Source organism: Dipodomys merriami, unplaced genomic scaffold (assembly GCF_024711535.1).
Source record: "Dipodomys merriami isolate MVZ:Mamm:240054 unplaced genomic scaffold, mDipMer1.0.p SCAF_8, whole genome shotgun sequence".
In the NCBI taxonomy this organism is placed as follows: domain Eukaryota; kingdom Metazoa; phylum Chordata; class Mammalia; order Rodentia; family Heteromyidae; genus Dipodomys; species Dipodomys merriami.
The window spans coordinates 32,162,590-32,179,053 of NW_027206401.1; the positions used below are offsets into that span (position 1 = coordinate 32,162,590).

A 16,464-nucleotide genomic window follows, 5' to 3' on the forward strand; every position below is an offset into this window, starting at 1 on the left:
CCTCTGGAGCATTCCTATATAGGATGCCCCACCCTTAGCACTTGGGGTCTGCGCCTAGCTGACTATGCTTTCCCCTATGCAGTGCAAAAACCCACAGAGCCAGGGGTCTATGCCCAGCCCTCAGCCCCAGAAACTTGTCTGAACATCCTTTAATAGGACACAGCTTTGGTTTGTGCATAACCAGGAGTAAAAGATCATCTGTGCATCCCAGCACAGGACACCACTGGATACAGTGGCAGAGATTACACTCAGCTGAACCCAAAAGCCTTCCCATGAATCTCTGAGGGACACCAAAGGCAAAGTGCCCATAAGAAAGCTACAGCCCATTACCACTGAACATAATGTCCAATCTTAACGTCCTCTACAAACCTTGAACCCAGATATATAAATCACTGTGAAAGATGATAAATTCATGAACAAGCAGGAAGAATACCACTCTCAAAAACTAACAACTCAGGGGAGTACTCTCTAAGAGTGAAGAGGGAGAACAAAAGAACCATTAAAGCGATAGTGAGAAAAATGGCTGATGAAATAAAAGGACACACCCACAAATACAAGAATTCAGAGAGGAAATGATGAAGAAATCGCAGGACATCTGAGTTGATATCAAGAAGACAGACACTTTGCACAATTTAATGAAGGAAATGAAAGACAAAATTAACAAGTTGAAAAACCATGAGAAATGACAAGAACTTGGAAACATGAAAGGCTAGATCTCCCTATTGCAAAGCATAGTTGAAAGCATAGACAATAGAATAAATGGAGTAGAAAACAGGACATCAGGAGTTGAGGATAAAGTAGAGGAATTAGAACAAAAAGACATGAAAAAACACTCAGAACATATCAAAGGGACATTCTAGTATTAGCAAAAAATGGCAAAAAGATCAAAATCTATGCACAATGGAGAGAGATGTGGGAGAAGAATTCAAAACCAAAGGCACTGAAAACCTTTATAACAAAATAACAGAAAACTTCCCCAGAATCTCACTCACCCAACAGAGGTATACAGAACTCCTAGCAGACAGGATCCAAGAAGAAATACTTCTAAACATACTGTTGTGAAAACTTCAGACTTAAAAAACAAAGAATTCATCTTAAATGCAGCAAAATCAAAGAAGGAACTTTATTACAATGGAAAGATTAGAATTACTGCAGATTTTTTGACACAAACTCTGAATGCAAGGAGAGCCTGGAGTGGTATAATTCAAGCTCTGACTGACAATTGCCAAGCTAAACTAGGGTGTCCAGCAAAGCTAATATTGACAATTGATGAACTAAAACTTTTCACAATACTAAAACCTTTCATGAACACTAAACTAGCACTACAAAGGATACTAAAGGGAAGCCTACTATCTGAAGAAAACCAGAGTCAAGGAAACATAGGATTGAATAAAAACATTAGCAAATGAGGAACGAAACAAGCTACAAAAAAAAAAAAAACCAAAATGACAGGAAGTACAGTATGACATATTTTTTCCATAGTAACATTAAATATCAACAGGCTCAACTCCCAAACTAAAAAATTAGAACAGCAGTTTGGATCAGAAAAACAGGACCCAAACATTTGTTGTCACCAAGAAACTCACCTCACAGTCAAAGATAAATTTGAATGAAGGGATGAAAAAGATCTTTCACGTAAATGCATTCTTCAAGAAGACAGGATTAGTCATACTGTTATCTGATGAAAGACTTACTTGTTAAAATCATTAAAAAGAGACAAGGAAGGTTATTATATATTAATAAAGAGAATAATCCATGAAAAGGAAATCACAGTGGTTAATATGTTTTCACCAAACAATGAAGCTCCTCAATATATTAAACAAATATTCTTTAGCCTTCTAGACATGAGACATCCAACAAAATAATAATCTCTAGTCTTACCAAAGGACAGGTCAAACAAAAGATCAGCAAAGAAGAACCTCTGAATTAAATAACACCATAACCTAAGGGGTCTTAATAGACATCTACAGAGTATTTTACCCAATAACCATGTAACTCACATTCTTCTCAGTAGCCCATGGAACCTTCTCCAAAACTGATTATATCCTAGGATACACAAGCCTGAACAAATACAAAAGAACTGAGATAATTCTTTGCAACCTATCTGATTACAATGGAATTAAACTATATCTCAAAAACAAAATATACTACAGAAAACACTAGGCACATGGAGCCTGAACAACACACTGTTGAACAACAGGTGGATCACTGAAGAAATAAAGGAGGAAATCAGAAAGTTCTTACAATTCAATGAAAATGAAAACACATCATACTGGAATCATTGGGATACTGCAAAAGCAGTGTTGAGAGGTAAGTTCATAGCTCTAAGCATATGCAAAAAGAAAACAAATACCACAAGTAAATAACTGCATGATGTAACTAAAACTGCTTGAAAAACAGGAACAAATTAAACCCCAAATACTAGACCGAGATAGTAAAGATTAAGGCAGAAATCAATGAAATAGAGACTAATTGATGAAGAAGAGACTCATATAACAAAATCAGAAATCCTAAAGAAAATATTACAACAAACATCCAAAAATCCAAAAGAATATGGACGACTTTTAAAACTTATTCTCCAGTAAGTGGAAAATCTATAAGAAATGGGTAAATTCCTAGAGACATACACACTGCCTAAGGTGAACCTACAAGATGTAAACCACTTAAAAACAGTTCCATAATATGCATTGAGATTGAGGTAGTAATTAGCAGTCTTCTATCAAGGAAAAGCCCAAGTCTTGAAGGATTCACACCTCAATTCTATAAGACTTTTAAAGTTGAACTAACACTGGCACTCCTCAAACTTTTCATAAAATAGAAAAAGGATCAATTCCAAACTCATTTAATGAAGCCAGCATTACTCTCATCATAAAACCAGTTAGGTATCCAATGAAAAAAGGGAACTATAGACCAATCTCTCTGATGAACAGATGCACAGCTCCTCAAATATTAGCCAACAGAATTCAGCAAGTAATTAAAACAATCATATATTATGAACAAGTAGATTTCATCCCAGAGCTGCAATCAACCAAGCCAAGGACACATGATTATCCCAATAGAAACAGAAAAGCCTTTAACAAAACCCAACATTCATTCTTGTTAAAAGCTTGGAGAAGCTAGGAATCGAAAGAATATACCTCAAAATAACGTTATAGATGACACACCAACAGCTAACATTATACTTAATAGTGAAAAATTAAAACCATCTCTAAAATCAGGAACAAGGCAAGACTATCCACACTCTCCTCTTCAATACAGTTTTGGAATTCCTAGGCAGAGAAATAAAGGGCAAGAAAAAGATATTAAAATAAGGGGTTCACATAGGGAAAGAAGAAGTCAAACATCACTATTTTCAGATGACTTGATCTTATAGCTAAAGCATCCAAAAGACCCCATCCCTAAGCTTCTCCTAGAGTAATCAATAACTGGCAAAGTAACAAGATACAAAATTAACCCATAAAAATCAATAGCCTTTCTGTATATAAACAAGGCATACCAGAGAGAAAAATTAGGACAACAATTCATAACAGCCTTGGGAAAAAAAAACATTTGGGAATAAATCTAACCAAGGAAACAAAAGACCTTCACAGCAAAAACTATAAAAATTTGAAGAAACAAATCAAAAATGGAAACGGGAAGACCTTCCATGCTCATGGATAGGTGGAATATTGTGAAAACTGCTGTACTGCCAAAAATTATCTACAAATTCAACATGATCCTCACCAAAATCCCAATGACATTCTTTACCGAGATAAATAATCAAAAAAATTCATATGCTATAATAACAAAAACAGCATGGTATTGGTGCAAAATAGGCCCAAAGACCAGTGGAATAGATTAGAAGACCCAGAAATAACTTACCGTTTTTTGATATTTGATAAGGGAGCCAAAGATATATATATATATGTGGGGAAAAGATAGGCTCTTCAGTAATTGGTGCTGGGAAAACTGGGTATCCATATGCAGAAAACTAAAAATGGATCCCTGTTTGTCACCAGTTCAAAGCAGATAAAACACCTCAATGTCAGACCTGGAACTTCAAAATTACTGAAAGAAGGAGTAGGAGAAACTTATAGGCATAAAGCAGAAACTTTTTGAAAAGAGTCTCAGGGCACAGTAGATAGGAGAAAAATGTGACAAATGGAATTACATCAAAATAAGAAGTTTCTGCATAGTAAAGGACATAGTTATGAAACTACAAGACAGCCAACAGACTAGAAGAATTTTACCAGCAATATATCTGACGAAGGCCTAATATCCAAAATATACAGAAGCTCAAGAAAATAACCCCTCCCAAAGCCAATAAAGAAATCACTAAATGGGCAAAGGAGCTAAGGAGAGACTTCTCAGAAGATGTAAGAAACGTATGAAGAAATGCTCAACAGCCCTGGTCATTAAGGGAATGCAAATCAAAACAACTCTGAGATTCCATCTCACCCCAGTTAGACCTGCCAACCTTGTGAATTTGAAGAACAACAAATGCTGGCAGGGATAGGGGAAAAAGGAACCCTATTGCACTGTTGGTGGGAATGTAAACTAACACAATCACTTTGCACAGTATTCTGGCTATTCCTCCAAAAACTAAACAAGGATCATCCCTACCACCCAGCCATACCACTCCTGGCATCTACCCAGAACATCACAAGCCAGGGTATCATAAAGACACTTGTACATCCATGTTCACCATTACACTATTCACAACAGCCAAGTTATAGAAACAGCCTAGATGCTTTACAATAGTAGAGTAGATCCAAAAAAATTGTGGTACTTATACATACTGGAATTGTACACAGCCATTAGAATAATATTATGCCATTTACAGGGAAATGGACCTACAACAAATCATGTTAAGTGAGGACAGCCAAGCTCAGAGATGAATGGCATGGCATAGGTATTCTCTCATGTGGAAGCTAGATCTGGGACATGATAAACTATATAGGACTCTAGACACACACAGTAAGACCAAAGGGAAGTGAGGAAAAGAAAGGCAAAATACCTTTCTGCCTCTGATGATAGAAAATAATATCTATCGAAATGAACTCCAGAAAATGAAAATGAGTTGTTTCTCTTTTTGTTTTGTTTGTTCATTTTTGTCTTTGGGAAGCAAGGAGGGACACTGAAATGGAAAAAAAGGTGAACAAAAAAAATGCAGCAGTGGTACTCACTAGACACTATGTTGAAAATGAACTATACAACTTGTAGGTAGGGACAGGAGGGGAAACCTGGGAGAGAGTAAAGGAAGGGTACCATTGTCCAAAAAGAAATGAACACATTATCTGACTTATGAAATGGTAACCCCTCTGTATTATCACCTTTATAATAACAACTTAAAAATATTTTTTTGTGAAAAAAACTGTACAGAGGGGTTACAATTACACAGGCAAGATAATGAGTACATTTCTTATCAAGCATTGTAACCTCCTCCTTTGTTTCCCCTTCCCATCCCTTCCAAGCCTCCCCCCACAATCCTCCCCCCACCAAAGTTGTAAAGTTCATTTTCGACATGACAACTTGTACTTCTCATTGTTGCAACGAGTCCACCTGTATCCTTATTTAAACGACTTGTTTTTCCCCTTTAAAAATATTTTTTAAAGAATATATTTTCACACATAACTTTGCTGGTAAGCTAAATATAGTCAACCAAAGGTACAGAAATAAAAGACTGTATTATGGTCCTGGTGGATTTTTGTTTTGTTTTAGTTAGGCTTAACTTACAGAACTAGTTTCTCTGAGGAAGGCAGATGAGGTAGAAAAAGGGTACTGTGGTAAACCTTCAGTAGAACACTGTGTGGATCATCTCCAGGGCTGAGGTAAGTGAGGAAAAAACAAGCCAAAGGCACATAGACTATTTAAACCAAGAGAGAAAAATTTTATCTCTGTCATTTCATTATTTCCAAGTTCAATTCCAAGTCAATTTGCCTATTTTCAGTTACTTCTCCACTTCTAGGTATAGAAAAGCCTCTAATGTCATTTTTCATTATTAGAATGAACCACATAGTTCTTCTCCTACCCAGAAAGGAGTCCACAATTAATTTCTTCAACACAATTATGATAGTTTTCTAGGAAAATGGAAGGATTATCTTCAATGTTATTTTCTTAGCTCCTTAAGATTTTGACCTAAACATCCTTCCATTCCTGTAAGTTAGACACCCTACTCCACTGTGAATCTACCTCTAATTCTGCCCCATGTAATCATTATCTTTTAATCTGCTATCCTACCTTCTGAGTCTTTGGGTTTCTTATAGATTTTCTGTCTTCTAACTCTATTTTAGTTGATGACTCTCTGTTCTCTAGTGTTTCAGATGATGTGAGAAGTCAACATTATCATAAGAGATTTAACTAGTTTCCATAGGGTTTTGGAAAGACACATCATAAGTTTAAATTTATTACAAAGCATTCACATACAAAGAAATCCATTGTGACATCACTGATTTTAAAACATAAGAAATATTCATTAAATTGAAAATTGTATATAAAATAAAAAACATGTCTGAATCTTTCTGGATGATGTAATTAAATAGCTAACTTCCTCTTCTTGCACTTTCTTAGAAAAATACACTATGTTTTTGGGTCCTACATATCATATTGTCAATTAATATTGATAAACATACATAACAGTAAAAGTTATAAAAGAGTATGATATATAGCTGACCAGTGTTAAAAACAAACTATATTTATAAAAGGGAATGGTAATATCAAAGGGAAGTTTCTGAAGTTGAATGTGGCTCACATTTGTAATCCTCGCTACTCAGGAGGTGAGATCTGAGGATCATGGTTCAAAGCCAGCCTGGACAGGAAAGTCCATGAGACTCTTTATCTAGGACAAACCACCAGAAAACCAGAAGTGGTGCCGTGGTTCAAGCGGTAGAGCGCTAGCCTTGAGCTGAAGAGCTCAAGCCCCACGACTGACAAAAAAATAAATAAAAATTAAAATTAAGTCAGTATTTGTAACTGTCACATAAAACTTAGGTTAAAGGTGTCTTCATGAAATCTGAATAATATTTTTCTCCTCCCCCTCACCAAAAAACATAGTCCACAGCTTTAAAATAAGATAGGGAAGCAGCCCCAGGAAAATTAAGCTAGTAAACAAAAAAGTGGAATGAAACTTGTATCTCAGATTTAACTTGAACTTAAGCATTACCAATCTAATACAATTTCTTTGACTTTATGTAAGATACCTGCAAAGTGAGCAATGCTTCTAAAACATGATGAGGTTAGAAAATTTGGTAAATGAAAATTAATTTGGAATTCTTAGTAGGTCATTAAGCATTAATTTTAAAACATATAACTTCCTGTTTTTATAGATGCCAGAAACATAATTCAAAATTTCAGAAAGGTATATTAAAAGCATATTAGGTAATTCAAGAGGTCGCAGACAAAGTTCATTTAAGGTGAGAGTTTTGCTATTGTGTTACTGCTCCCACATGATATCATCTCTTCTCAATTTCACTTGAACATTATGAACTTGTACTGGATGAGAGCTGCTGTTTTTCTGAAAAGGGTTAGTTTCATTCAAACATTTCCTGGAGCTGTTTTTTATGTTCTTTGTTCCTTTAGGGTTGCTTTCTTCTCGATGAATACCCGAAGCTTCATTTATCTTTGAGTTTTGAACTTTTTGCTGCAGTTTTTGGACCTGGAGAGAAAAAAAAATCTAATGTTTTAGTAAAAAAAAAAAAAAAAGCTCTATAATGGATCACTTGGGTTGACAGTTTAAATGTTACAATAAATTAAAAAGTTCAATTTAGTCAGTTATTTATTGGACCACTTTTACATGCCTAAACTGTACTAATCAAGTAAAAATAATAAAGTCTTTCCAAGGAGTTTATTGCTCTGTTTAGTAGTAAAAGCATATATACAATAATTAGGGATAGTTCAAGGTAAGATAAATGGTTAGAAAAAAGTATAAACTCCAGTACTGCCAAGAGAAAAAAAAAGTGGATTTGAAAGGCTGAAGTTCAGCAAGATCAACGTGGTGTGAAGGACAGAAAAACTATTGAAGATATGAAATTCGTAAAAAACTAAAATCAGAGGAGAGAGAGAGAGAAAGACTTGTCAGGTGATAATAGCAGCAAAGCAAAGAATTGTGCTAAGAATGAAAAATGAGCTTATACATTGTGTGTATGTGTGCATGTTTGTATTGTCTTAAAAGTATTTCTAAAGTACTAGTGAATGTTGAAAAAAATTCAAAGGAACAATTTTCTCTTTCTGAGTATGTGCTAATAACAGGATATAATTAAAAAAATATATTCCTATTGACTAGCCACAATACATTTCATCTAAGTCTACCCTACTACTTAGCTTATTTCACTTATGTATAGCCTACCAGATATAGTTTTAGAGCTAATTCAGACATAGGGTGAATACATCTTTTTGCCTAAGATGCAATTTTTTTCTTGGTGCCAGTCCTGGGACCCAGAGCCTGGGTATTGTCCCTGAGCTTTTTTTATTCAAGGCTAGCACTCTACCACTTGAGCCACAGCTCTACATCTGTTTTTTTGGTGAATAATTGGAAACAAGAGTTTCTTGGGCTTTCCTGTCTGGATTGGATTTGAACCATGATCTTCAGTTCTCAGCTTCCTAAGTAGCTAGGACTACAGGTGCGAGCAAATGGGAGCTTGGCTAAAAGGGAATTTTTATTACAGATTAAATTTACCATGATAAAATGTTTGGAAATGTATATGTTATAGCTATTAAGAAATACAAATCCTGACTTTCAAAATATGATATAAATATACATATATATGCTAAGTTATAGAAACATGATTATTCTTCTATTTCTTTCAAGTTTCTCTTATGCAATTTAAAGAAAATGTATACATTGTGTAATCTTTACCCCAAAACAAACATATAAAACTTTTTACTTACTACCTCCTTAAAAGCCAGTGAAGTGAAAATATTGCTTCAAATTTTTTCTTTATTTCTTGGCCATAAGAATTAAGGCAATTTGGGCTGGGAAGGTGGCTCAGTGGTAGAGCACTTGCCTTGCATGCATGAGGCCCTGGGTTCGATTCCCCAGCACCACATAAGCAAAAAGAAAAAAGCCAGAAGTGGCGCTATGGCTCAACTGGTAGAGCACTAGCCTTGAGCTGAAGAGCTGAGGGACAGCGCCCAGGCCCAGAGTTCAGGCCCCACAACCGGACCCCCCAAAAAAAAATTAAGGCAATAATGCTCTATATCTTTTATTTCTTTTGTATAAAAGTTGTGTGTGTGTGTGTGCGCACATGTGCGCACAGTATATTTGTATTAGCCTGCATGAATAGGCAGAGAGCCTATTTATTATAATTAGGGTTTCCTAATTCAACTATGGAGTTATTCTTGGGATAAAATATTATAACTATGATACTCCTGTTAAAATATTCAAATACTACGCCACTTTTAGTAATTAAGACTTCATACAAGTACAGTTGTCCTCAATACCCTTTCCTACTGACTATAGATAGCTGAGCACAGGTCCTTAGGAATGGAGCTCAGCAGCTTGTTTTAGGAAGGAAACTGGTTTTAGGATTGGTATGGTTTGAGGAGCCAGGTGTACTGGAGTATTATCTTAGAGACCTGAGGACACAAGGGGCATCATTAAAGCATCTGAAGAGAGATGATAGAGAAACCAATGCTATAAAGGATGACTGGTGCTGCTAAGGCTCACTCACAATTTTTCCTAAGTGAACTTCATTATTCTCTTGTAATCTTGGGAGAATTATTTCATGGGGGCAGACTTCTCTGTGAGAGACCTACTTGAGTCGTCGTCTTTTTTTTTTTTTTGTAAAGATGATGTATAGAGGGGTTACAGTTAACATAGGTCAGGTATTGAGTACATTTCTTTTTGAACAGTGTCACTCCTCTATCTTTCTTACTAAACTATACAGACCAAACTCACATTTGAAAGGCCATACAAAGATGTAACACTGAATCCAGATACTTTTATTAAGACAATTTTTTCTTAAGCTTTCTTACACTGTCTTGATGCTTCTTCAGTTTGGAGATTTGTTCTCCTTTAATTTCCATTTTCTTGATTAGATGCTCTAGTTCACATTCTATATCATCACAGACTGAATGACTTTGAGATTCCTTCATTTGTTTCAGTAGTTCTTCACGTTCCCTATAACCGAAAAGCAAATATTAAGGCTAGGGAAGTATTTCAGGGTTGGAGTGCTTGCCTAGCATGTGCAAGGCCCTGGGCTCAATGACTAGCAACACAATATCAAATCAGACCAAAATAAAACAAAAACCAATTGTTTCTTGTCTGACACATGGCTGATATTTTATATGATGCGATGATATGGCACACACTTTTAATCCTAGTTGTCTGGAGGTAAAGGAAGGAGGACCATGAGTTAAGAGGACAGTCTGGGATATACAGAGAGGTTTCTAAAAGCAACAACAATAACAACAAAACAAATAATAACAAGTAATATTATAGTTATGACAAAGTATGGGTTTGCTATAATGTTGTTTAATCATAAGTTTTAGAGTTAAGTATTCATCTTCAAGTAGTCTCTTTCTTTAGATTTGTCTAATAAAATCGATGTCAAATATAACCAGGCTCTTGTGATTTGAGAGTAAACACATTTAGAAGTTTCTTAGACTTCAGCTTCTGAACTAAATATCACTGGGCTCTGCTAACTCATGCCTGTAACCCTAACTACTCAGGAGACTGAGATCTGAGGATTGTGGTTCAAAGCCAGCCCAGCAGGAAAGTCGGTGAAACTCTTATCTCCAACTAACTACCAAGATGCTGAAGTAAGCACTGAGCCAAGGCTTAAACTGTAGAACACTAGCCTTGAGTCAAAAGTTCCATGAACAGTGCTCAAGCTCAGAGTTCAAGCCCCAGGACAAGCACCAAAAAAGAAAAAAAAAAAGTTAAGCCAAGTCCTATGGCTCACATCTGTAATCTTAGCTATTCAGGCGGCTGATTTCTGAGGATGGCAGTTTGAAGCCAGCCTGGGCAACTAAGTCCATAAAATTCTTATCTCCAATAAACTACTGAAAAAAGCCAGAAGTGGTGCTATGGTTTAAGTGGTAAGCCTTGAGCAAAAGCTGCTCAGGGATGGCATCCAGATGCAGAGTTCAAATCTCAGGACCAGCACACACACACACACAAAGTTAAATAGTTAAATGTCATAAAATGTTCTGATGTCCTTGGCTAGAAGCCTCAAAGAACTCTCTTCAATTACAGCTCTAGAATTTAAGATCCTGTCAATAGAACTAGATATATATGTTTCTATAGAGGTCCAGTTCAACTATTAGGGTCAGCCAAAAATTCCAATTGTGGAATTTCTGTTGAATCACATAGCTCTGGAATTTCTGTTGGATACATATTTAAGTGTGGTGTATAATGTCTCCCATAAAGAATCTTCCTTACTATGGATGCTTAAAAATTTGACATGTGTATTAGCCAGAGTCTATAACAAGGAATCACAGGCTTACTTGTCTAATGAAATCATCCATTTTGTTTCTTTTAAAAAAACAAAAACAAAACAATAACAACAAAAAGGAGAATCTATCTATCATCTATTTATCTATCTATCTATCTATCTATCTATCTATCTATCTATCTATCTATCTATCTATCTATCTATCTATCTATCTATCTATCTACCTATCTACCTATCTACCTATCTACCTATCTATCTATCTACCTATCTATCTATCTATCTATCTATCTATCTTTTGGTGCCAGTCCTGGGGTTTGAACTCAGGGCCTGGGCACTGTCCCTGAGCTTTTGTCCTGAAGACTAGCACTCTACCACATAGCTCTACTTCCAGCTTTTTGGTAGTTAACTGAAGGTAAGAGTCTCATGGACTTTCCTGCCTGAGCTGGCTTCAAACTGCAATCCTCATATATCAGCCTTCTGAGTAGCTAGGATTACAGGTGTGAGCCACCAGCAACACGCAGGAGAATTTACTTTCAAAAGGCTTTTTATGAGTTATACTCTAAGGTCACCAGTTCCTAATGTTAGTATTATTTGTCTGTAGGTTCAGAGAAACTTTCCTGATTCAAAAAGTAGTAATTGCACACAGTAAAACAAACAAAACCCCAATAACCAAACATAAGCAATATAATAAATTAACAATATGTCTATGGATTAAAATAAGCACAAATAGCTAAGAGACTTAAGAATTATAGACAGCATTGTTGTTAAAAGAAGAAAGTATACTTTATTTTCTTGTTGCTACTTGATATTTTGATAAAGAAAAAAAATACATACATATTCATTTGGTCCAGCTCATCTTCCATCGCCATTAAAATTTCAGACAAATTGTCACAAATGGAAATAGACTTTCCTGAGTCACAAGGTACAGTTTTACCCTGGGAAGCTGTTCTGGCAGGCTTGTGGAGGCGTCTTGGCTCAATCACCTGAACAGGTTTCTGCGGCTGACGATGTGGGCTATGGTGATACATCATCTGCAGAAGGGTTTGTATACCTGCATTCACAGAATAGCCTGCACTGGCCGACTTAAAGGGAAAAGAAATAGCTGAAAACAAATTTAAATGGCTGATGGTATTTAAATAGTACTTAACAGTAATTTAAAGCAGAATTTTTTAAAAACTATTTTCATTTTTATCCTCTTACCTTTTCAGGTACAAAAGGTGGTGCTCTAAGCTTTGAATACATTTGCTGTGATGGGCCTCTTTTTAAAGTTTTCTAAAAATTGATAAGAGAAAAAGTATACAAAAACATTATTTAAAAGTATTTTTGTGATAAGAACTTTTAAAATTCAATAGTAAGCAGAAGTGACTATTTCAAAACAGGCGAAAGACATGGATAAACATCTCACTGGAGAAGACATACAGATGGAAAATAAATGTGAAAAGACAGTCAGTATCATTAGGCACTTGGGAAATACAAGATAAAATTACATTGCATACCTACTAAATGGTGAAAATAAAAAACAGTGATGACATCAATGGTGGCAAAGACACAGAAAAAACTGGATCACTCATATGTTATTGGTGGGAATACAAATGGTAAATAGTCACTTTGGAAGGCAGTTTGGCAATTTCTTACAAAAGACTATGTCCTAAGTGTATGTTTGGGGATTTGTCACAGAGAAATAAAAGGTGATGCTCAGACAAAAACCTGCAAATAAATGTTCACAAGAGCTTTATTTGTACAGTCTTAAATATGAAACAACCTAAATGCCGTTTAACAAGTGAATGGTTAAGATTAAATAAGATTAAATAGTATGTAGATCTACTGTAGTGAATACCTCGGCTGGGTCTCCAGGGAGAAAATAAGCAGAATCAGAAATTACATACTACATGATTCCATGATTGGGTTTCAACTCAGTGGCCTCATGCTTGCTTGGCTCTCTTCTTGCTCAGCTGGTATTTTACCACCTGAGCCATGCCAGACCTTTTGCTGGTTATTTCAGAGATGGAATCTTATGAACTTTTCTATTTAGGCTGGCTTTGAACTATAAACTTCTCAGAACAGATCAATCTCCTGAGTATCTAGATAATCATAATCATAAGCTACAAGCACCGGGCTATAAAACATTCTTGACATTGTAAGGTGTGGCTCAAGAGGTATTGTTCTAGCCATGAGCAGATAAAGCCAAGCAAGAGCTTGAGGGCCTGAGTTCAAAGTCCAGTACTAGCAAGCACAATAGTAAAATAAAATAATCATTCTTGACATTAAAAAAACTATAAAGATGATGAATAGATTAGAAGTTTCCAGGGGTCATGGAGGGGTATATGTGGCTAAAAGGTCTTGTAGTAGTGGACAAGTTCTGTATCTAGATTGCTTTGATGGCTACACACCTAATAAAACTATATAAGACTACCATGGTGTTGTCAGTTACCATTTGAACTGCAGCTCGAATTATGACCCTACTCTCAGAACCTTTCAATAGTTTCCAACTGCTTATAGAATAAAAGTTAACATGGCATTGAAAGTGAGCCATAATCTCATTCCAAGCTATATATATTTTTGTTGTTGTTGGTCGTGGGGCTTGAACTATGTTCCTGCGCTCTTTAGCTTAAGGCAAGTGCTCTACCGCTTGAGCCACAGTGCCACTTCCAGTTTTCTAGTGGTTTATTGGAGATAAGAGTCTCACGGTCTTTCCTGCCTGGGCTGGCTTTGAGCCTCGATCCTCAGATCTCAGCCTCCTGAGTAGCTAGGATTACAGGCATGAGCCATCAGTGCCTGGCCAAGCTAAAATTTTAATTTTAATTTTTACTATAACCCTATAAAAATCTACGACCAAACTACTACCTACTACTGTGGAAAACCAAACCATTTTCTCAGACTGTATGTATCCTCATCTCAGTCTATTTTGTTATACCTCCATTAAATTTTATTATACTGTATAATATTATTTATTATTATTTCTCCAAACTTCCTACCCACCCCATTCATCAAAATGTATGATTTGAATGTGCAATTCAAGATACGGAGAAACAGTTCAGAGATAAGCAGGTTCTCAGAGGCCTCTTAATCTGATCCAACCTTCAGCAACTTTACTGCTCTTTCCATCTTTTGGGGGGGCTTGAACTCAGAGCCTGCACACTGTCCCTGAGCCTCTCTGTGTTCAAGTCTAGCGTTCTACCCCTTGAACCACAGCACTACTTGTCCCTTTTTTCGAGTAGTTTATTGGAGATAGTCTCACTGGCTTTCCTGCATGGGCTGGCTTTGAACTGCCATCCTCAGATGGCAGCCTCAGTCTCCTGAGTAGCTAGGATTACAGGCATGAGCCACCAGCACCCAGCTTTTCTTTCTATTTTTTTTTTTTAAACAACAACAAAACTTTATTACTTGTATACCCTATGAACTTGGGATTTGAACTGAGTACTTTTATAACATGAATTTGCTGTTATACTGTTCTTTTTCAGGAGCTACCTTTCCATTATTTCTTTTGTCTTTTCCCTGTATCATTTACAATGAGTAAGTTCAAATATTTCTACTAACTTCTCAGATAAAGGGTGCCTCCCGCCAACATACAACATGTTAATGGGTGGGGATGAAGCTCAATGGTTAAGTGCTTGCCTGGAATGTGCTTACATAACACATATACTGACATGTACTGTCAAAAAAGAAAATTATTAGCTTCACTTGTAAATTCCAGTTTTTCTAAACAGCTTAGTTTCAAAGTTCATTGTACAAATAAGATATATTTAAGGAAGGAAATAAACAAAAATACATAATAACTTGGAAGGTTTTCATCATTAGAGTTAGAAAACTCTTTAAAAGGAAAAATATACAAATTACAGCCAGAGTATTCAAAGTAATTGTTTTGTGTTTTTTTTTTTCAACAGCAATTCTTATTTATAAAATGAAAGAGCAGCTAAACTAGATATGGTGACATATACTTGTAATTCTAGTACTTGACAGAATGAGGCAGGATCGTCAAAGTTCAAGACTGGCCTAGACTAAATAGCAAGACCCTGTTTCGAAAAGAAAAAAAGAAAGAGTAGCAAACTATAGTAGCAAAAATTAAGTACAGCTAGGCATTGGTGGCTTATGCCTATAACACTAGCTACTCAGGAGGCTGGGATCTGAGGATCATGTTTCAAAGCTAGCCCACACAGGAAAGTGTGTGAGACTCTTAACTCCAATGAATTACCAAAGAAGCTGGAAGTGAAGCAAAATAAGGTTGAGGACAGTGCCTAGGTCCTGAGTGTAAGCCACAGGACCATCACAAAAGAAAAAGAAAAAAAAAGTTAAGTATATAATGTGCCCTTATTAGATCCACCAGGTAGCATTATAATTCTGAAATAGTATCCCTGATGCCCCAAACATATGGTATGCACATTCAGTATATGCATATGCAATGAATTCCATAACTGTGAGTAAAAGGGATTAAGCTGGGCAAGGTGTCAAATAGCTGTCATCCCAGCTCTCAGAAGGTGGAGACTGGAGGATAAAGAGTTTAAAGCTAGATTGGGCTCCAAAAAGAAAAAACAAACCAACAAAAAAAACAAGAACAACCTTTTTCTACATGCATATATTAAGTAAAACTGCATTCAGGATTTATTGTTATCATCATTTATTGTTCTATTTTTGTGCTCCTTTTAAATGTATCACAAAATACATTTCTTTAAGAGTTTAAAACAGAAAAATGCTTGTCTTTCTACAAAAACCTGAATTGCTTCCTAATATTTTGTGAAGACAGCTACCATTATCACTTGATTCATTTCATGGCCTGTTATGAATCCCTTCAAAACCTTTATGAAAATAGGAAGGCAGAAAGATTAAAAGGATGAATAATAGTAGAAAATAAGAAAAAGTTGTTTAGGAAAAAAGCTCTACATGTATACCTTTGATGACTTCTTCTTTTCCTTGGAGAATTTTGAATTTGAAACTGAAGACATTAAAATTTTACTGATTTCAAGCCCAGTTTGAAGCTATAATATTAAGGAAATAATTCATAAAATTAATCAGCAACAAGTGTTTTCACATATTATGAAAGTCAGGTGTCAGTTTATAAGTATAAAAGTTTTTTGAGAAACAGGTAACTCTGACA

General features: G+C 35.8%; 1 protein-coding gene across 7 annotated transcripts in view; it reads right to left on the bottom strand.

Annotated features, from left to right (window-relative positions):
* Nucleotides 1-5,566: 5,566 nt before the first annotated feature.
* Nucleotides 5,567-16,464, bottom strand: part of Cep57l1 (centrosomal protein 57 like 1) — a 50,988-nt gene continuing 40,090 nt past the window's right edge. For 5 of the 7 annotated variants that reach the window (XM_070010583.1, XM_070010581.1, XM_070010582.1 and 2 more), the window contains exons 8-12: nucleotides 16,259-16,345; nucleotides 12,573-12,644; nucleotides 12,207-12,454; nucleotides 9,952-10,096; nucleotides 5,571-7,633 (exon numbers count right to left, since the gene is read on the bottom strand). In XM_070010583.1, coding sequence (XP_069866684.1) covers nucleotides 7,412-7,633; nucleotides 9,952-10,096; nucleotides 12,207-12,454; nucleotides 12,573-12,644; nucleotides 16,259-16,345 — 774 coding nt within the window. In that variant the 3' untranslated portion in view covers nucleotides 5,571-7,411. Of the gene's footprint in view, nucleotides 7,634-9,951; nucleotides 10,097-12,206; nucleotides 12,455-12,572; nucleotides 12,645-16,258; nucleotides 16,346-16,464 lie in introns of all 7 variants that reach the window. The other 2 variants (XM_070010585.1, XM_070010586.1) reach the window with 2 other exon arrangements.